Here is a 21,343-nt window from a genome sequence, read left to right on the forward strand (position 1 = left end):
TAAAAAAAAAAAAAAATGAATGAACGTTCATTTTTTTTAAATTATATATCATTTTGTGTGTGTTTGGGTGCTCTATTTTTATACTAAATTCACATACATATAAAAATAAATAAAATTAATAAATGATTGTTAAAAAAAAAGATATGAAAAAATAAAAATGAAAATATTTTTTAAGTGAAAATAGAAAAAAAAATAAAAAAAAAAAAGTTTGTCAAATGATTAGTTCTTTTTTATCCTTTTATTTTCATGTTTATTTTTTTTTTATTTTTTTCTATTTATTTTATTTATTATTAAAATGATTTTATTATTATTATTATTATTATTATTATTAATATTCAACTAATGACCAATTTGGAGATTGTTTTTGTTGAATCCAATCAAAATCATTAACTAATTTCCATTTATCAGAATCAATATTATTTGATTCTAAATCGAATGAATATTCTTTAAATCTTTTATTGTCAAATGAGGATAATACTTTTTCTTGTTCTTGTTGTTGTTGTTGTTGTTGTTGTTGTTTTAAATTTTGTAAATAAGAGGAGAATTTAATTTGTTTTGAACCCTCAATTATAGGATTACTCTTTACAAATATATTAAATTGACAATCAGTACAATAATGAATTCTAATTTGTCTTGATACTAATGAAAATATAGAATTTATACAATTATCAATGAATATAGAACCATCAATTGGTGAATTTGCTCTAATTTTACAATTAACTAAATTATTGATTTTTAATGCTGTCAATACTTTCATATCTAAAATAACTGTACAATCTGTTAAATCTGATATAAATAAATCATTTATGCTATTACTATTATTATTATTATTATTATTATTATTATTATTATTATTATTATTATTATTATTATTATTATTATTATTATTATTATTATTATTATTATTAATATCTTGATTACCAATCTCTTCTTCTTTTTTTGGTGGATAAAATAATTCTTTATTTTTAAATCCTTTTATATTAATTAAATTAACTAATAAATAATAAATATATTCTGTTAATATGAGGGTTATATATGCCAACCACCAACATTTATAAAAATAATTTTGTCTAGATACATACAAATTGGTTCAGTACTGATTTTATTATTATTATTATCTGTATTATCATTATCATTATTATTATTATTATTATTATTAAAAGTTTCATTAGTATCTTCTTTTGAAGATGTAGTTTTAGTTGAAACTGTTGTAGTTTTTGTTTTTTTTCTTGTTAATGATAATTTTTGTTTTGGCATATATTTTTCTTTGGATTTATCGATTTGTTTCCTTAGATTATCAATGTTCTAATAAATGAAAAAATGTGTATTATTATTTTTGTTAATAATAATAATAATAAAATATAATAATAATAATAATAATAATAATAATAATAATAATAATAATAATAATAATAATAATAATAATAATAATAATAATAATAATAATAATAATAATAATAATAATAATAATAATAATAATAATAATAATAATAATAATAATAATTATTAGTAGTATTAAAAAATGAGTGGGAATCTTACTTCTAAAATTGATTTAACATCGTATGAAGTTAAAATATGAGAAGACATTGTTGTGATTGAATTGATTTCACTTAAACTCTCTTCCATTTGATTATAACTTTCTTTTAAATCTTCTGCCTTATTTTCATTTGTATTATTACTTATTTCATTTAATCTATTTTCAATATCTTTATAATTATTATTATAATTTATTATTATTATGTATTATTTATTTTTGTTAGAACACTTTAGAAATGATATATAGTTTTAAAAGAATTTTATTTTAAGGAGGGGGTGCGTGAGTGAGTGTGTGTGTGAGTGTGAGTGTGTGAGTGTGTGTGTGTGTGTGTGTGTGTGTGTTTTTATTAGTCACTTTAATTAATCCTACCATCAGATAAATTATTTATTAATAATAGCGTTTCTGATGCTATATTTGAGGATGATTGATCAATTTGCTCTTTATTTGAAATTTCTCTCTTTTCTAATTTAGATTGCAATCTCTGTTTCTCTTTTTCTTGAAACTGTTTTTTTACTATGTCCAATTTACTATTTTCTTCATCATTATTATTATTATTATTATTATTATTGTTGCTCATTTTGTGGTTATATTTTTATTTTCATTTTTATTTTTATTTTCATTTTTTCTTTTTTTTTTTTTTTTTTTTCTTTTTTTTTTTTCTTTTTTTTTTTTTTAATTACAACGAACAAAAATTTTCAGGAAAAAAAAAAAAATTTCCAAAAAATTTAATTTACAAATTTTTAAGATGATTTAGAAAAATTATTAATAAAAAATGGATAGTTTTGAAATGATTAGAACTTTGAATTTTAAGAAAATTTTTTTTCTTTTTTTTTTTTTTTTTTTTTTAATAATAAAAATTCTCACTCTCTCATAAAATTTAATTTATCATCCCAATTCTTTTTATATTTTTTACTTTCTAAAAAAAAAAATAAAAAAAAAAAAAAGAAATAAAAAAACCTATTTTTGTAATCTGTTTTTTTTTTTAAAAAAATAAAATTAAAAAACAACTAAATAAAAAAAACACTATTCGAATGATCATTGTTTTTGAATTATTTTTGAACACACACACTAAAATAATAAAAAAAAAAAAAAAAAAAAAAAAAATTTAAAAAAAATAATAAAACAAAACCCCCTAAAATACACACACACACTCACTCACATAATTTTTTTTTTTTTTTTTTCTTATTTAATTTTATTTTTTTTTTAATTAAATTAAAAAAATAAAAATAAACCAAATAAATAAATAAATTAAAATTTTTTTTTTTTTTTTTTTTTCCAAACAAATTTATAACACTAAATTAATATTTTTTTTTTTTTTTATTTATTTATTAAAGGTTTATTTTAAAAATAATCATATATATATATAAAGTAATAAACATAATAAATTATATATATATAATTAAATAAAAAATTTAAAAATAGATAATCTAATTTTTTTTTTTTTTTTTTTTTTTAATTATTTTTTTTTAATTATTTTTTTAATTTTAATAGGTATAAAATGTCACCAGACGAAATGGTTGGTATTTTTTGTTTAATTGGTGGAGCTGCATTATGTGTATTTGGAAGTAAATATCAAGAGTGTACCCTTAGTTTCTTTGGATCTGGAGTTGGTGCATATTTATTTTATTTGGTTGGAAGTAAGATAGAGTTTGGATTTACGACACAAATTATATTATCAATTCTTGTATCATTAATTTTCTCATTTATCTGTATGAAATTGAAGAGATTATCTGTATTGTTAATTGCAATTATTCATTCTCTATGTATATCCAATTTAATGGCACCAGGATTAGGAGAACATTGGAGTCAATTTGTAATGTATGCCTGTTTAATCATATTGCCATCATTGTTCTTGTACGTTCCAGACATTGGTATTGTTGTGTCAAGTTCATTCTTTGGTTCATGGATCTTTGTGGCTGGCATTGAGCAATTCATTGGCACCGGTTTCCCAAATCCAATGGTCGTACTATTCAATAGAGATTGGGATAGACTTGTTGTCATCGAAGAAAGTGCATTCTTAGAGTGTCTATTGGTTTGTTCAATTATGCTTACTTCATTATTAATCCAAATCAAGACTTTGGTACCATCCTCTAATGAAGTTCAAATGTTGGATATCGTTTCTTTAATTCAAGAGAAAGTAATTGAAAAAGTTGTCACTGATAAAACCATTACTCCATTTGACCTCGAAACCGATTTACGTGAAGTTTTAGTCGATGATGAAGTAGTTTCCAAAGTTCACAACTTAATCTTTGGTGTGGGTCTTCCAGTTATCAAATCAGTTGAGCTAATAGCTGGCGATGATGACAATAATGATATGGTCACTCCAAATGGTGATGATATTTTACCACCAACTTCTGACATTAAAACCTATTATTTTGAAAAATTAATTGGTAAATCAGAATCTTCAAAACCATTAATTATAAATTAAAATTATTTAATTTTTTTTAAATAAAATAAAATAAAAAAACAAATAAAATAAACAAAAAAAGTTTGTAAAGGAAAAAAAAAAAATAAATGCAATTATGAATATTTTTAAAAATTAATTTTTTTTTTTAAAAAGAGTGAATCATATTATTGTTTCTCCCAGTTTATTTTATATTATTTCATTAACAAATTTATTGTTTTGAAATGTATTCCATTAAGAATTTGTAATCGTCAGATTCTTTACCGAAAGTCTTGATGACTAAGGTTGAACAAGCAACAACTTTACGAGCAGCAAGATCTTTGTCTAATTTGCAGAGACCAGCCCATTCACCTAAAGCTTTGTTATCTGGAACTTCAATTAATGGGATGTTGTGTTCGGTGGCGAGGGCTTTAACTAAACGAACAAAGTTTGGTTCGTCACAGTTTGAAGCTAAGACACATAAACGAGCAGTACGTTTGTCGAGGGCTTTGACGGTTTCATGGAGACCACGAGCAACACCTTGGACGGCTAAAGATTCTTTGATAACCTTTTGGAGGGCAACCATTGGGTCAGTGTTTTTTTCTAATGGGTTAGCGGCAATAACTGGGGCATCTCCTTCCATTTTTGTATTATTCTATATTTATTAAGAAATCCTTACTGTATAAAATTATGCACATAAATTAATATACAATTCATTCAAAATAAAACAGAAAAATAATAATCTCTCTTTCCCCATTTATATATATCTTTTAATGATGGATTGGATTGATCATATTTTCATTTTTTATTTTTATTTATTATTATAATTATTGATGATCGATGATAATGGATATGTGATATAAATTTGTCAACCTACATGCTGTTTCAAATATGAATAACTAAAAAATTTCGAAATTTTTTTTTTTGTGTAAAATTTTTTTTTCGACTTTCGGCGTTTTTCTTTTTTTTAATTTTTTTTTTTTTTTTTTATTTTAAAATAAACCTTAAACGTTACATTTTTTGGTGAAGTAAAATTTAAAGGAAAGTAAATAAAAAATTGAATAGATTTATAAGATTTATTTATTATTAATGTTTTGTTTTATTTTTTGTTTAAACAAAACAAATCACAATAAAAAAAAAAAAAAAAATATCTCTATTTTTTTATTTTCCATTTTTTTTTTTTTTTTTTGTGATTTGAAGATAAAAAGAACCAAAAAATTGGTATATATGATTTTTTGTCTTAGATGCCCAATTTTTTTTGTTTTTTTTTTATTTATTCCCTCTTTTTTCTTCAAAATAAAAAAATAATTACAAAAAAGGAATGAAAAATAAATCCTAAAATAAAATTTTGATTGCTCATCTCAATAAACAATTTTTAGTAATTATATTAATTCTTCATTTATTCTGAAATAATTTAAAGAAAGGAAAAAAAAAAAAATATTAATAATAAAAATTATTTTTTTTTATTATTTTTTATTTTTTTTTATTTTTTATTTTATTTTTTTTCTTAACATCTTTGTAAAATAATAATAAATTCTATTAAATCAAACTAAATTTAATAATTTTCCTGTTTACGAATAATTTAGTAATATAAAATAAAATTTTTATTTTTTTTTTATTTTTTTTTTTTTTTTATTTTTTTTATTTTTTTATTTTTTTTTTAAAAATATATTTTTTCTAAAAATAGTAATTTTTTTTATTTATAGTTTTTTTTTTTTTTTTTAAATCTAATTTTTTTTTTTATATTTATTATTTTTTTTAAAGATTCAGATCTGTAAAAAAAAAAAAAAAAAAAAAAAAAAAAATGGAAATTAAAATATGTAAAATTATCTTTTTACTTGAATCTTTTAACTTAATATCTTCATTTTAAATATATAATTAAATATACTTTTTTTTTAAAAAAACAATGAGGAATAATAATAGTTTAATCTCAATAATAATTTTTATATTATTTTCAATTTTCTTATCAACAAACGAAATTAATGCAGATGATAATTGTTCAACATTAAAACAGGCAATTTTATTTTATAAAGTAAATAATCTTTTTTTTTTATTACTAATTAATAAATAAATAAATAAATAATAAATAAATAAATAAATAATAATTTTTTTTTTTTTTTTTAAAATAGGCACAACGTGCTGGAAGATTACCAGATAAAGATATATCATGGAGAGGTGATTCAGTTTTAACAGATGCAAGTCCAGGATCATCATTTGATTCAAATGGAGATGGTGATCTTTCAAAGGGTTATTTTGATGCCGGTGATGGTGTAAAATTTGGTTTACCAATGAGTTGGACAATGACAATGTTAGGATGGAATTTCATTGAATATTCATCAAATATTGAATCATGCGGTTTAACCGATTTATATTTAAATGTTTTAAAATGGGGTACAGATTATATATTGGCATCACATTTAAGTGATAATGTTTTGGTAGCTCAAGTTGGTGATGGAAATGTTGACCATAGTGTATGGCAGCCACCAGAATTCATTAATTATGTACGTCCAGTGTTTTTAATTAATTCAAGTTATCCAGGAACTGAATTAGCAATGGAAGCAGCATCAGCATTGGCAGCAGCATCAATTGCATTCAAATCAAGTAATCCATCATATGCATCCACTTGTTTATCACATGCCAAAGCATTACATAACTTTGGTAACACATATCAAGGTTCATACTCAGTTTCAGTTCCACAGGCATCTGCATTCTATAATTCATATTCTGGCTATACCGATGAATTAGTATGGGGTAGCGTTTGGTTATACAAGGCAACTGGTGACTCTAGTTATTTAACATTGGCTGAGAATTACTATACCACTAATAATGTTGGTTATGCAGGTACTTCAAATTCATTCGATTGGGATCAAACTGCCACCGGCTCATCTCTATTACTTTATAAATTGACTGGAAAAGAATTCTATAAACAAATGGTGGACCAAACACTAAGCTATTGGTCAAAAGGTGGCGGTATAACTTATACTCCAGGTGGTTTAGCTTGGATTAGAGAGTGGGGTCCATGTAGATACGCAATGTCAATGGCATTCCTTGCAACAGTGTATGGTACTGATTCATCATTACAATTTGCCCAAAATCAATTAAGTTATGTACTTGGTGATAAAACTGGTCAATCATTTGTTGTTGGTTTAGGTTCAAATCATCCAATTAATCCACATCATAGAGCTGCCCATCATTCAACTACTAATGATATTAATAATCCTGTAAATAATTTATATATGTTATATGGTGCATTAGTTGGTGGTCCTGGAAGTGATGATTCTTATGTTGATGATCGTTCAGATTATACAAAGAATGAGGTAGCACTTGATTATAATGCTGGTTTCGTTGGTACTTTATCTTATTTTGCAAAAGGTATTTATTTTTATTTTATTTTATTTTATTTTATTTTAAAAAAAAAGTTTTTATATTAACTAACTAAAGGTTCTTCATCCTCAACTACTACCACTTCAACTACAACGTCAAATCCAACATCTACAACATCAACTACAACTTCAAATCCAACTCCTACCACATCAACTACAACTTCAAATCCAACTTCCACATCAACCACCACTTCAAATCCAACCTCTACTTCAACCACAACTTCAAATCCAACTACAACTACAACCACAACTTCAAATCCAACCTCAACCTCAACTACAACTTCAAATCCAACTACAACTACAACCACAACTTCAAATCCAACTACAATTACAACTTCAACAAACCCAACTACAACATCCACTCCTGCCACAACAACAACATCTACTTCAACCACAACTTCATCAGGAGATGGTACCACAACAAGTGAGACAACAACAGGAGATTTGGTGACATCCGGAGATTCTAACGTAACACCAACTGTTCAACCAACATCTAGTTCATCAACTTCTTCAGGAACTTCAACTGGAACTTCAACTGGAACTTCAACTGGAACTTCAACTGGAGCCCCAACTGGAACTTCAACTGGAAATAGCCAAAATCCTCCTGGAGTCGAAAAAGATGGTAGTTCAAGTGACGCACTCAGTTTGGGTGATATCATCCCACTTTCAATCATTACATTATTCATTTTATCATCAATTCATCTCTTATTAAACAATTAATACAAATAGTATTAAAAAAGTAATAACAATAATAGTAATAATAATAATAATAATAATAATAAAGAATTTTTAAAATAAAAAATATATTATTTTTTATTTATTGGTGATCTAAATTTTTTTTTTTTTTTTTTTTTTTTTCATTTTTTTTTTTTTTTTAAACATGAACGCTCTTCACACTTTTTTTTTTTTTTTTTTTTTTTCATAAATTAAATTTATTTTAATTTTTTCTTTTATTTTTTAAAATATAAAAAAAAAAGAAACAAAAATATTTTATAGATGGCAGAATTAACAAATCATTTTAATAAAGTTAATGAACTTTTAAATGATTGGGATGGAGTTGGATTATCACATGAATTATCAATGACAGAATTAATTACCTCAATTTTAAATTCAATAAATCATAATAGTCATAGTGGTATGAGTAATCAAAAGAAACAACAAATACAAGCAAAAGTTAATCAAATTAAAAAGACAGATTTAGTTGTTAAAAGACAACAAGATATAGATACATTATGTGCAAATAAAATTCAACACAACTATAATGAAATCGTTGCATATCGTTTAAGATCAATTTCATCATTATTAGATTCAAAATATTATGATGCATTTAGATATTTAATTGAAGCTATAAAGTAAGTAATAATAATATTAATAATAATAATAATAATAATAATAATAATAATAATAATTTATTTAAAATTTCATATTAAAATTATTTATTTATTTATATTTATTTATTTAGTTCATTTGTTAAAGTATTTGAATTATGGTCACAAAATATATTATGGAGATTATCATTAGATTTACGTTTAATGGCAGAATTGGCAACTTTAAATGTTGGTAGTAATGATAGTAATAATAGTAATAATAATGTTACGATTGATTATTTTGAAGAAGCATCAAGAACATTATTAAGTAAATGTTTTCAAGCAGCAAATGCTGATAGAACTCCAAATTTAGCAGAATCAAAAAAGAATGCAGCATTAGGAGTTGTAAACCAATTATTTCAAATTTATTTTAAAATTAATAATCTTAAACTTTGTAAAAATTTAATTAAAACTATGGAATCACCTGGTTTCCCTACATTAGAGAGTTATCCTTTAAATCAAGTTATCACATATCGTTTCTTTAATGGTCGTTTATCAGTTTTCAATGGTCAATATAAAAAAGCACAAGAAGAATTATTATATGCATTTAATAAATGTCCAAATGATTCAATTAAAAATAAAAGGTAAAAAAAGAACATAAAAACATATAAATATACATATACATATATACTAATTATTTTTTTTTTTTTTTTTTTTAAGATTAATATTATTATTTTTAGTACCAATGCAATTAGAACAATGTAAATTCCCAAAGAAATCATTATTAGAGAAATTTAAGTTAACTCAATTCATTGATATTGTTCAATCTATAAAAAGTGGTAATATTAAACAATTTAATGAATGTTTGTCAACTCATCAAAACTTTTTCATTTCAAAAGGTATCTATTTGATTTTAGAAAAATTGAAAATTATTGTCTATAGAAATCTATTTAAAAAGGTACATTTAATTACAACTGGTCAAAGAATTCCAATTGGTAATTTCGTTTCCGCTTTGAAATGGATGGAAAATGATGCTATCGATATCGATGAAACTGAATGTATTCTATCAAATTTAATTTATAATGGTTATCTTAAAGGTTATATCTCTCATAAAGTTGCTCTTGTTGTCTCTCCAACAAATCCTTTCCCAAAATTACCTTTAAATTAAAAACTGAAAAAAAATAAAAAAAATAAAAAAAAATAAAAATAAAAATAATAACAACAAAAGATTAAAGATTAAAAATATAACAACACCTCAAAGATTAATAAATGGCTTTTTTTTTTAAATTATTATTTTTTATTTTTTTTTTTTTTTGTTATTATTTTTTTTTTTTTTAAATTGTTTTTTTAAGATGTTTTGTGTTTGTATTTGTATTTGTTTTTTTTTTTTTTTTTTTTTCTTTTTTTTTTTTTTTTTTTTTTTTTTTTTTTTCTTTTTCTTTTTTTTCTTTTGTACTTTAGAACATTTTCTATTATACCTATTGAGTTGTGTTGCTTTTGTTATTGAATTGTTGTGTTGTTTTTGGTTGTTTATTGTTGATATGATTTGTTGTGATATGTGTGATGTTATGGTTGAGGTTTTAGTTTTCTTTTCTTACAAAATAACAACGATAATACTAATGTTATCGGTACTTCCTTTCTTTAATGCATGTAATAATAATTTATCACTCATCTTTTGTGCTTCAGTTTCATTTAAAATAAGGTCCACTGCATCTTGGTCACTTGTAACATCCCAAAGCTAAAATTTAGAAATAAAAAAAATAAAAAAAATAAAAAAAAGATTAGCAAAGAGGAGAATAAAAAAAAAAATCTATTTATATATTTTTTTTAAAAAATATTATTTTACTTACACCATCACAAGCTAAAATTAAATGAGTATGACCAGAATCTAATTTAATTGAACGTTTATATGGGTCACCAATGACATGATCTTTCATTGAGTGATCACCAAGTGAACGGGTTACAGCGAGAATACCATTAACACGACCATTACATACAAAACCACCTGCAGCATCAATACGTTTTACTTCTTCTGGATCAGATCCTTTATGATCGTATGATAATCTTTCTGCAACTTTATTATGACTAATTTTATTATAATTATTATTATTTATAAATGTTGTTAGTATGGAACACATGAATATATATATTGAAGAGAAAAAGAAAATAAAATGATAATTACCAAACAACTGCACGGGCATCACCAGCATTGGCAACATAAAGATATTTTTCACCATCAACTGGATTTTTTCTAATTAAGGCGGTAATAGATGTAGTACCAGAGAATTGGATTTCACTTTCATTCATTTGTTTATCGGTTAAAAGATAACTATTTCTAAAGAGTTCTAAAATATCACCTTCTGGGGATTTATTAATTTCATCTAAAAGGTTCTGTATATTTTTTTTTTTTAAAGAAAAAAAATAAATCTTGGGTTAAATAATGTTCCAAAAAGAAAAAATAATAATAATAATAAAAAATAGAGATTTGGTGGAAATTTTTTTTTTTTTTTTTTTTTTTTTTAATAATAATAATAACTTACAACATGAAGAGTTTTAGCAGTGAATTCTACAGCACCTCTACCACCATGACCATCATAAATTGCAAAATAACCTTGGTTTGCATCACCACCAAAGCAATCGATAATAACATGTTCATCCTCCATTGTTCTTCTATAACGTGCATTCTTTTCAAAGGAGACACCAAAGTCACGAACTGAACGAGTCTTTGATGATGGTTCTGTGGTGAAATGTGTAGATTGTGCTTGTTGTGGTTGAATGGTTTGATGTGCTACTTGAGGTGTTGATGGTGCATCACCAGTACCGCTATTATATGTATCATCTGAACTACTTTCTTCACTTTTGGTGGTAGTGGTTGTGTTATTTGATTCTTTTGGTGGTGTATTATTATTATTGTTGTTACTATTATTATTATTAGTAGTATCATTATTATTATTATTATTTATATTTTCTTTTTCTTTTTCTTTCTCTTTATTATCATCTGCTGTATTTTTGTTTTCTTTATTTTTATCTATTGAAACTTCTAAATTTTTGTCTGCTGTAATCTCTGTTGCCTTGGTTGTATCTACAGTGTCATTGTTATGAGTTATGGTTTCATCTTTAATATCGCTTGATGAATCGATCATATCTGTATTTGTTGTGCTCATTGTATATTTTTTTTATTTTTTTGATGTAGTTGGAGTTTTTGATTTGTTTTTTGATCTAGTGATATAAAATAAAAATCATATCACAATAAAAAATTTAAAAAAAAATAAAAAATAAAAAAAAAAAAAAATTTTAAAAAAAAAAAAAAAAAAAAAAAAAATTTTTAATTATTTTTAAAAAAAAAAAAAGAAAAAAAAAAAAAAAAAAAGAAAAAAAATTTGATCAAAGTTAAATAATTGTAATTTTAAATTTCTATTAATATGTATTTTTTTATGTAATATTATTATTATTATTATTATTATTATTTTTTTTATTTTTTTTATTTTTTTTTTTTTTTTTTTTTTTTTTTTTATAGTGTAAATTAATTTTAATTACCTTTTTTTTTTTTCGGTGTGGTACGATTTTTGTTGGGATTTTTTTTTATTTTTTTTTATTTATTTTTTTTTTATTATATACAATGACAAATGGTCAATATATTCTAAAATAAAAATCTAATTGTTTTGTTGGGAATGATTGTGGTTTAAAACCCCGGGTTTTAAAAAAGAATTGATATAATAAATTGAGTTTTAAAATTATTTTTTTTTTAAAAAAAAAAAAAAAAAAAAAAAAAAAAATTTGAAAAAATTTGAAAAATTTGGAAAAAAAAAAAAAAAAAAAAAAAATATTTTTTTATTTTTTTTTTATTTTATTTTTTAAATGTTAATGGCGCGCTCAATATGATTGTTAGAGATTGATATAATAAAGAATATTTTTTGATCTTTTATGGTTCAATTTTTTTTTTTTTTTTTTTTTTTTTTTTCCAAATTTTTTTCCAAAATTTTTTTTTTTTTTTTTTTTTTTTTTTTTTCCCAAATTTCCTTTCTAAATCAAAGGGAAATGAGATTATATTAATCTTCCAAACCCACAAAAAAAAAAAAAAAAAAAAAAAAAAAAAAAATAATAATTATTTGTGTTGGTGTTCTAAATTTTTCTTTTAATTCAAGAACGAGTTATTTGGTGATTTATTTTGTGTTTGGGAAAAAAAAAAAAAAAAAATTAAAAAATAAAAAAAAAATTAAAAAATAAAAAAAATCTGAGAAAAATCCTGATCAAATAATTGTGGTCGCACTTCCATTTATTAAAAATATAAAATTTAATTTATTATCCGAATGAAAATAAAAATAAATAAATATAAAAATAAAAATAAAAATAAAAATAAAAATAAAAATAAAAATAAAAATAAAAATAAAAATAAATAATAAAAATAAAAATAAACCTTTTTTTTTTTTCTTTATTTTTTATTTTTCATTTTTTATTTTTTTAACTAATATTATTTTATTTTTCTCAATTTTGATTCCAGAATTTTTATTTTTTTATATTTGAATTTTGATTGAATTATAATTCTAAAAATTAGATATTAAAAAAAAAAAAAAAAAATATAGTTTTATTTTATAACTTTTCCCTTTTCCTTTTTTTAATTTTTTTTTTTTTAAATCTCAAACTTAAATATTTAAAAATATTATTTCTTATTTTCAATTTAATTTAATTTATTGTTTTTTTTTTGAATAATTTTGATGTTATCTACAATATGAAAAAATATGAATAAATTTTTATTTTAATAAATCATCACGTGGATTTTTCCCACATGAGTGAGAAAAGTATAATTATAAATTTTATTATACATAATTATTATTAATTACATATATATCTTACAATAATTGTATTTACACAATTATTATTATACAACAGAAAATAGCCACTTTTATTATAATTTAATTTAATATTTAATAATTTAATACTTAACTAACTTTTTTTTTCCGTTAATTTATTCTTCGAAAACAATGGGTTGTGGGGGAAATAAAATTAAAAATAATGTGGTGTGAGTGGGGTTTGAATTTTATTTCATCTTTCCATACACCAACACATTCATAGTTTCCTTATATTGTAAAAATCATTCAAGTTTGCCCACTTTTTGTAATTCATATGAAAATATTTATATAAAATATAAAATTAATTGAAAGTGCCCAAATTTTGAATAATTTTGACAATATCCAAATTCTAAATTAATTAATTAATTAAGATTTTGACATTCTCCAATATCTGAATTAATTAATTAATTAGTTAATTTTTTTTGTTTTTTTTTATTTATTTTTTATGATTTTAAAAATATTTTATTTTTTGATTATAAAAAGGATTCTATTTTTTTATTAAAAAAAATTCAAAAAAGGAATATAGTTTAAAAAAGTAAATAAATAAATAAATATTTAACTAAAACTTTCAAAAATATATATATATTAATAGTTTTTTTTTTAAAAATTAAAAAAGATAAAAAAATTTAAAATAAAAATAATCAGGTTAAAAGTTTTAATTGCCATTTTAGTGATTCTCTCATTACTTTCGAATTTAAATGCTGAAAATGCAATTAGTGGTGGAAGTGATCTTTCCTGTTTGATTAAATGTATGGGCTCAGAATGTTTAAAACCAACAAAGATAAATGACCCATTGTGTAACGCATATTCAAAAAAAAGTAAAAATCAATGCATTAGAAATTAATAAACTTGTTATCAAATTTATTATTAATTATAATTAATTATTATAATTTTTCCCCAGTATTTGAAATTTATCTCTCTTAAAATTTTTAATCATCAAAAAATTGTCTAAAATGATAAACTATCTTTTTTTTTTAAAAAATCTTATTTTTATACATTTTTTTTTTTTTTTTGTATTTATTTTTTTATTTATTTAATTATTTGTTTGTTTATTGATTTTTCCTTTTTAAAATTTTTTTTTAAAAAAATTAAAAATAATAAGACAAATAATTTCACCATTACTTTTATTAATATTATTAATTAATTTTTCAAGTGCATATCAAAAATTATATATTTCATTCCTTATGAAAGTCCAGAGTGTAGTGGAAATCCATCAGGTATTGGGTATGGCGGTTTAGTTGATACTTGTTTTACTCAATTAAATTAATATTGTTTTTAAATTTAAATTTAATGATTGTCCAAATCCAACATCATGTTGTCCGGGTTATGGTATTTGTGAGGGTTTTAAAAGTGGTAGTGATAGTGGTAGTGGTAGTGGTAGTGGTGGTGAAAGTGGTAGTGGTAGAGATAGTAGTAGTGGTAGTAAGGAACAAATTTCAACTACTGGACCTCTAACCAGAGGATTTACAATTTCAGGTACAGGTGGTACAGATTCAGTTCCAATTGATGCAAGCACAAATGTTCTCTGTCAACAAGGTGAACATTGTCAAGTTGATCAAGATGGAAGAGCACATTGTTATTTTAATATTGAATCAATTGGCACACTTCCATTAGGTTCTTTAAATGTGGTTTGTCAACCACATCAACATTGTGAAATTGATAAAAATTCAGGTTTAGCTAATTGTGTATTAGATATTAATCCAATCCATGGATTCACTACAATCGATGCATCTTCAACAGTTGCTGGATCATCTTTAACAACAACTGGTGGTGCCAGTACAAAATGAATAATAAATAATTAAATTCTAACAATAATAATAATAATAATTATTAGACTTTGATTAACCAAAAAAAAAAAAATTCGTAAAACAGAATGGTTACATTTTTTATATTTTATATCATTTGGTGTATTTCAGGGTGTTCTATTTTCACGCTAATAGAAAATAAAATTAGATAATTGTTAAAAAAAAAAAAAAAAAAAAAAAAAAAAAAAAAATGAAATTTGAATGTTTTTAACAATATTTCAATTTTTTTATTTTCATTTTCACCTTTTTTTTTTATTTTTTTATTTTTTTATTTTTTTTTTTCATTTTCATTAAATTTTTTTTTTTAATTATTTATTTAAATAAAAAAAAACATATACAATATATTAATTATATTATATATAATATATATATATATATATAATACGACCTTTGCTGTTTATATGAACATTAGATAGATAAATAGATAAACAATCACACACATATACATATATATATAAATCTCGAAAAATAGATAAGTAAACAAAGTAGAAGAAAAAGAAGAAGAAGAAATATAAATATAAATTTCAAAAAAAAAAAAACAAAATCAAACATGGCAACGGAATCATCAAGAGAGTTAATGATCTCTTTGTTGAATGGTGCAAATAGTTCAGATAAAGATAGATCCGACCTTTTAGCAAGTTCATATGAACTTATTTTCCATAAAGAACCGATTCTATTGGATGAATTTTATAATAGTTTTGTTGAATTTGCATTAGATCGATCACAAGCAATCAAAAAACAAATTATACCATACATAGAATCAATTTGTAAAAAGTATCCAAAATGTAAATATAATCAAAATTTAATTTAAATCTTTATCATTTATATATATCATTTCATTTTCATTGCCCCACTTTTCCTAACACATATTCATTGTCCTTCCCCTCCCCCTTCACTTTTGTATACAAATCATTAATCAAGTTTTAAGTAATAGCGAAGCAAATTTGAAAATATTATTAAATAGTGATAATAAAGCAATTGTAAAAAGAGTAATTTTATGTGTAACGAATTTAATTAGATCAACATTATCATTTTTGTAAGTGGATTAAAAATATGGTTTAATTTTAGGTTGCACCCAATTATCAAACCCAATATATATATTATAATTTATACATTAGAATCTAATTTTAATTTTTTTAATAGATTACAACCTCAATCAAATTCAATAAATCATGAGCAATTAATCAATATTTGGAATTCATTTAATTTTCTTAGAGGTTATATTGTAAATTTAAGTGCGTCAACAGAGGATGATTCAATAAAAACAAATGCATATAAAATGTTTGAAATTTTAATTTTATCATTTTCATCTCCTGGTGAATATAAGGTATGTACACCACCTGATTCATTATCATCATCATTCATTATTATATTGAAAAACTAATTCTCATACACACACACACATATGCATATATCTCATGTCTAGACAACGAAGAAATATAAATCTGATGAAGAATTTTCATTGGATAGAGTACCATTTGATCATTCTATAATATCAAAACAATTATTACAAAAAGATTGCGAAGATTATTTAAATATTTTATTAGATGCAGCAAGAGATTTGAATAATATGTAAGAAATTATTTACAATTTACACATATAGAGATTATTTCTTCATTTTAAAAAAATCAATCAACCATAAAATCAATCAATCAATCAATCAATCAATAAATCAATCAATCAATCAATGAATATGTAATTACATAATGTTGATGATGATAATGATGATAATGATGATAATGATGATAATGATGATAATGATGATAATGATGATAATGATGATAACGATGATGAATTTTGAAAGGAAATGAACTTGGAAATAGATTTTAATATTATTTTTTTATTTTTTTATTTATTTATTTTTTAATTTTTTTTTTATTATTATTTTGTGTTAGGACTAGCCAAAATATAATGATAATTGTAACATCATTAACGACAATAGCAAAACAAAGATTTTCAATGATTTCAAGGATTGTACCAATACTGTGTTCATGTCCGAATTTAATACCAGTTTTTCCAATAGTACAACAAGAAAGCGTTAGACATTCATTAAAAGTTTCATTATTATCAATAATTCGTATAAAGAGAAAAGAACTATTATCACCATTCATTTCAGATTTAATTCAAGCATGTTCAAAAATTGATTCAAAAGATGCTGCTGATGAAGCTGCAAGATGGTTTTATCATGATGAACCTGATAAAAAAGTAAATATAAATATAATTAATTATTAATTAAACTAAAATATACCCCTCCCCTTATTCAAATAACTAATTTTCCCAAAAATAAATTTCAAAAAAAGAAACGACATAACGAAGGTGGTCATGAATCTCATAAAAAAAAATCAAAGGTTGAACATGTTTATGGTGTTAATGATAATGTAATAGAAAATAATAAAAACATAAAAAATAATCATAATAACGATAGTAATAATAATAATAACAACAACAATAATTTTAGTAACAATTTTAATAATTTAAATAATAATTTTAATACCGGTTTTAATAATAATAATAATAATAACAATAATAATTTTAATAACAATAATTTTAATGAAATTAATAAGAATAATAATAATATGTACAGTTCAAACTTTATTGAGAAACCAGGTTTAATTATTGATGATGAAACTCAAGCAAAGATTTTGTAAGTTTGCAATAAATGTATATAAAAAAAAAAAAAAAGGTAATTGGATGCATAAGTGTATTAATTTATATTTATATATATACATATTTATTTAAATAATTTAGAGCATCTATTGAACATCTTAGTCCAGAATTTGTAAGAGAACTTGTTATTGAAAATATGAGTCATGTTCCTTTGATTAGTTTATTACAAGGAATACCGTTTAATCAACAAACTAAAGAGTTATTTAAATTTGTAGATTCTTATCAAAATAAACAGATTAAACCAATTCATTTCATAAGTCCATTAACACAACCAAATCCATTACAATCTATAAACAATACAAATTTACCTCAATATCCTTCACCACCTTTAAAACCAACAACAACAACAACAACAACAACAACAACAACAACAACAACAACAACAACAACACCTCAACAAAATTCACCACAAAATCAACCAACACCTTTCATATTATCACCACCAGTAAACAAATCTTTTAAACCACCACCATCATCCCAACAACCATCACCACCAATACTTCAACAACAATCACCACCACAACAACCACCACAACAACTACCACCACAAATACCTCTACAACCACCACAACAATCAACACCACCAATTGTAGAAACTCAAATTAAAGTTAAAAAGGAAGAAGATAGCGATGACGAAGATGAAGAAAAACAACTACAAGAAGAAGAAGATGAAGATTTATTCTCAAAAGAAGCAATGGAAGAAGAAGAAGAAGATGATGAAGTTGATAAAATAATTAAAAAAGAAAATGAACAACAACAATTAAAAGAGAAAATGGAAAATTCAAATTCTATTAGTTCTTCATTATTTGGTGGTGGTGGTGGTGATAATAGTAACGGTAAGAGTGATGTTATACCATCATTTACACCAAGACCAACATTTAAAGCACCACCACTTTCAAAAGAGAAACAAAAACATGTTGGGGAGAGTGCATTGGTTAGAATTAAAATATCAGAACCTGGTGTCATGGTTTGCGGTAAACATGATCTTTGGACTTCATTATTATCTCGTATACTTTCAATTAGACCCGATCAAGAAGAATTACAAGATCAATTTATAAAATTTATCACTCAAGATTTTAAAAATCATAGAGAATTAGCGCTTCAATGGTTATTCAATGAATTATATATTGCAAAACAAATTACACCAACAACAACTAAAAATCTTAATCCTGAATTAGAAAATAATAATAATAATAATAATAATGAAAATAATGAAAATAATGATAATTCAACCACTGAAGCATCAACAACAACAAATAAAAATAAAAAAGAACCAAATATGAAAAGATATTCAACTTTATTAAAAAAAATGATAAAACAAATGAGAAGTCATTTCCCAATTAAAGATACAACTATCGGATCATTTATATTAGATTTACCATTTATAACCAATCAATTATTACATTCTATAAATTGTAAGATTGTTGCTGAATCTCAAAGTTTAATTTATACAAGTGCAACTTGGGATATTAATAAAGTATTTTCAAATGAACATAATCAAATACCAATTGCAAATGTTACAGCAAGTATAAAAGATCATCAAATTGATGAAAATGGTAATCAAATACCATTGACAGATGATGATATGGACGCAGCAGCAGCATCATCATCACCATTACCTATTGATCCAAAGATATTACAAGATAAAGAGAATGAATGGTTACCAATTGGGTTGGGTATATTGAGAGATTTAATCATTTGGAGACCAAATGTACGTGAATATTGTATAAATAGTCTTTTAAAATTTTCAATTTCAAATGATGATTCAGTTCGTTCACCAACAATTAATTTAATTGCAAATCAAATCTATTCAAAACAATCTGCTACAGAACCAATTCAATTATTTGCAAAGGAACAAATCATTCATTTAATTGCAATCAAAGATATCGAAGATGAAATGGAAATTCAAAAATCAAAAGATGCTGCCATCATCTATAGTGAATTAATGAATCAAGATAATAATATCGATGATAATGCTATTAAAATTGAAGAAACTCAATCAATTGAAGATAAAAAAAAACATGAAGAATTTGAAAAAAATAAACAAAATCAAAAAGAAGAACAAGAACAACCAATGAAACTTGATAATCTAAATGATGATTCAAATGTAGATATTAATACCAACACCACCAACACCACCACCACTACCCCCACAACAAATACAACCACAACAACATCAACATCGACATCAACAACAACAACAACAACAACAACAACAACAGAATTAGAACAATCAATAGTACCAAAAGTTTTAACTAAAACTAGAGTAAAAGAAATTAAAAAGTTTATAGAAACAAGAGTTTCACTTTATTTTGCATTGATTATTAAAAATCATCAATTATTAACTGACCTTTTACAATTATATCCAAAATATGATGAAAATATTCAAGAGGTTGTTAAAAGACTAACGACATGTGTAATTAAACATATTGGACAAAGTAGTGCTTCATTGTTACAAGTGATTTCAATTTGTCCAACTGGATCAGAGGAATTAACACTTGAAATTTTGAATGCATTGGTTTTAAATGAAAAACCATCCAGTGAATTGGTTGAATCTGTAAAAACCTTACTATTGACCAATGGCGATATTAGATTCCTTTTACCAGTGCTAACGGGTTTGAAGAAAGAAGAAGTTATCTCTAGACTACCATCATTCCTATCAATGCCAAATAAAACCGATACCAATCAATTCATTAGTGTTTTAGCATCACCAGGCTCACCATTATCCGCTTCGGAATTATTAGTTCAAATTCATTTGACACCTGATTCCTTAACTATGAAATCAATGGAAGCTATCGATTTTTGTTTAGATATGGAAGATATTTTCAAACAAGAGATTGTCGCTGCCACCATAAATCAATTGATGGCTCAGGCTCAGCTACCAAAGTTATTCATGAGAACTATCTTAAAGACCCTTCAAAAATATCCACGTCTAAAGATTTTCATCGTTGAGATTTTAGGTCGTTTAGTTGCTAGACAAGTTTGGAAGGATAAAACTTTATGGGATGGTTTCATTCGTTGTACAAAATTGGCAAAACCAGAATCACTAGAGGTTATACTTCAATTACCACCAACTCAATTCGAAGATGCAATCAATCATGAAAAACATCGTGATCTCAAATCAATCATTATCAAACATTTACAATCAAGTAAAGAAAATGAAATTAGATATCCAAAACAAAATTTAAAAACTTTGAATTGGGAAAAACATTCAACCACTTCAAAATAATTAAACTTTTTTTTTTAAAAAAAAAAAAATAAAATAAAATAACTTTTTCAAGTTTTAAAGTTAGTTTTAATAGTTTTTTTATAAAATATAATAATAAAAAGATTTTTTTTTAAAAACAAAAAAAAAAAAAAAATATTTTAATTTTTAATTTATTAAGTTTATTGTGGACGATTTTATTTTTT

At 23.0% G+C, this 21,343-nt stretch overlaps 8 protein-coding genes across 8 annotated transcripts; 5 read left to right on the forward strand and 3 right to left on the reverse strand.

Annotated features, from left to right (window-relative positions):
• Positions 1-328: 328 nt before the first annotated feature.
• Positions 329-2,114, reverse strand: tbcC (tubulin folding cofactor C; the record flags this gene model as incomplete). The annotated part of the gene is made up of 4 exons (XM_633572.1): positions 329-993; positions 1,083-1,305; positions 1,540-1,706; positions 1,907-2,114. 4 exons carry the CDS (start codon positions 2,112-2,114, stop codon positions 329-331), a joined length of 1,263 nt encoding a protein of 420 aa, XP_638664.1.
• A 921-nt stretch (positions 2,115-3,035) lies between these two features.
• Positions 3,036-3,965, forward strand: DDB_G0284315 (hypothetical protein; the record flags this gene model as incomplete). The annotated part of the gene is made up of 1 exon (XM_633573.1): positions 3,036-3,965. The coding sequence occupies one exon, from the start codon at positions 3,036-3,038 to the stop codon at positions 3,963-3,965; it is 930 nt and encodes a 309-aa protein (XP_638665.1).
• Positions 3,966-4,152: 187 nt separating this feature from the next.
• Positions 4,153-4,563, reverse strand: rps12 (40S ribosomal protein S12; the record flags this gene model as incomplete). The annotated part of the gene is made up of 1 exon (XM_633574.1): positions 4,153-4,563. One exon carries the CDS (start codon positions 4,561-4,563, stop codon positions 4,153-4,155), a length of 411 nt encoding a protein of 136 aa, XP_638666.1.
• A 1,263-nt stretch (positions 4,564-5,826) lies between these two features.
• On the forward strand, positions 5,827-8,023 carry DDB_G0284239 (hypothetical protein; the record flags this gene model as incomplete). The annotated part of the gene is made up of 3 exons (XM_633575.1): positions 5,827-5,952; positions 6,050-7,292; positions 7,362-8,023. The coding sequence occupies 3 exons, from the start codon at positions 5,827-5,829 to the stop codon at positions 8,021-8,023; spliced, it is 2,031 nt and encodes a 676-aa protein (XP_638667.1).
• Positions 8,024-8,299: 276 nt separating this feature from the next.
• DDB_G0284241 (proteasome component region PCI domain-containing protein) lies at positions 8,300-9,778 on the forward strand (the record flags this gene model as incomplete). Its single annotated transcript, XM_633576.1, has 3 exons — positions 8,300-8,655; positions 8,766-9,254; positions 9,331-9,778. 3 exons carry the CDS (start codon positions 8,300-8,302, stop codon positions 9,776-9,778), a joined length of 1,293 nt encoding a protein of 430 aa, XP_638668.1.
• A 426-nt stretch (positions 9,779-10,204) lies between these two features.
• Positions 10,205-11,774, reverse strand: DDB_G0284243 (protein phosphatase 2C-related protein; the record flags this gene model as incomplete). The annotated part of the gene is made up of 4 exons (XM_633577.1): positions 10,205-10,348; positions 10,461-10,695; positions 10,793-11,001; positions 11,151-11,774. The coding sequence occupies 4 exons, from the start codon at positions 11,772-11,774 to the stop codon at positions 10,205-10,207; spliced, it is 1,212 nt and encodes a 403-aa protein (XP_638669.1).
• Positions 11,775-14,772: 2,998 nt separating this feature from the next.
• On the forward strand, positions 14,773-15,247 carry DDB_G0284317 (hypothetical protein; the record flags this gene model as incomplete). The annotated part of the gene is made up of 2 exons (XM_633578.1): positions 14,773-14,789; positions 14,878-15,247. The coding sequence occupies 2 exons, from the start codon at positions 14,773-14,775 to the stop codon at positions 15,245-15,247; spliced, it is 387 nt and encodes a 128-aa protein (XP_638670.1).
• Positions 15,248-15,815: 568 nt separating this feature from the next.
• sympk (hypothetical protein) lies at positions 15,816-21,161 on the forward strand (the record flags this gene model as incomplete). The annotated part of the gene is made up of 7 exons (XM_633579.1): positions 15,816-16,050; positions 16,187-16,301; positions 16,409-16,592; positions 16,692-16,837; positions 17,161-17,470; positions 17,566-17,909; positions 18,014-21,161. 7 exons carry the CDS (start codon positions 15,816-15,818, stop codon positions 21,159-21,161), a joined length of 4,482 nt encoding a protein of 1,493 aa, XP_638671.1.
• Positions 21,162-21,343: the final 182 nt, after the last annotated feature.

The sequence above is a fragment of the Dictyostelium discoideum genome (genome assembly GCF_000004695.1).
Source record: "Dictyostelium discoideum AX4 chromosome 4 chromosome, whole genome shotgun sequence".
NCBI classification, from domain to species: domain Eukaryota; phylum Evosea; class Eumycetozoa; order Dictyosteliales; family Dictyosteliaceae; genus Dictyostelium; species Dictyostelium discoideum.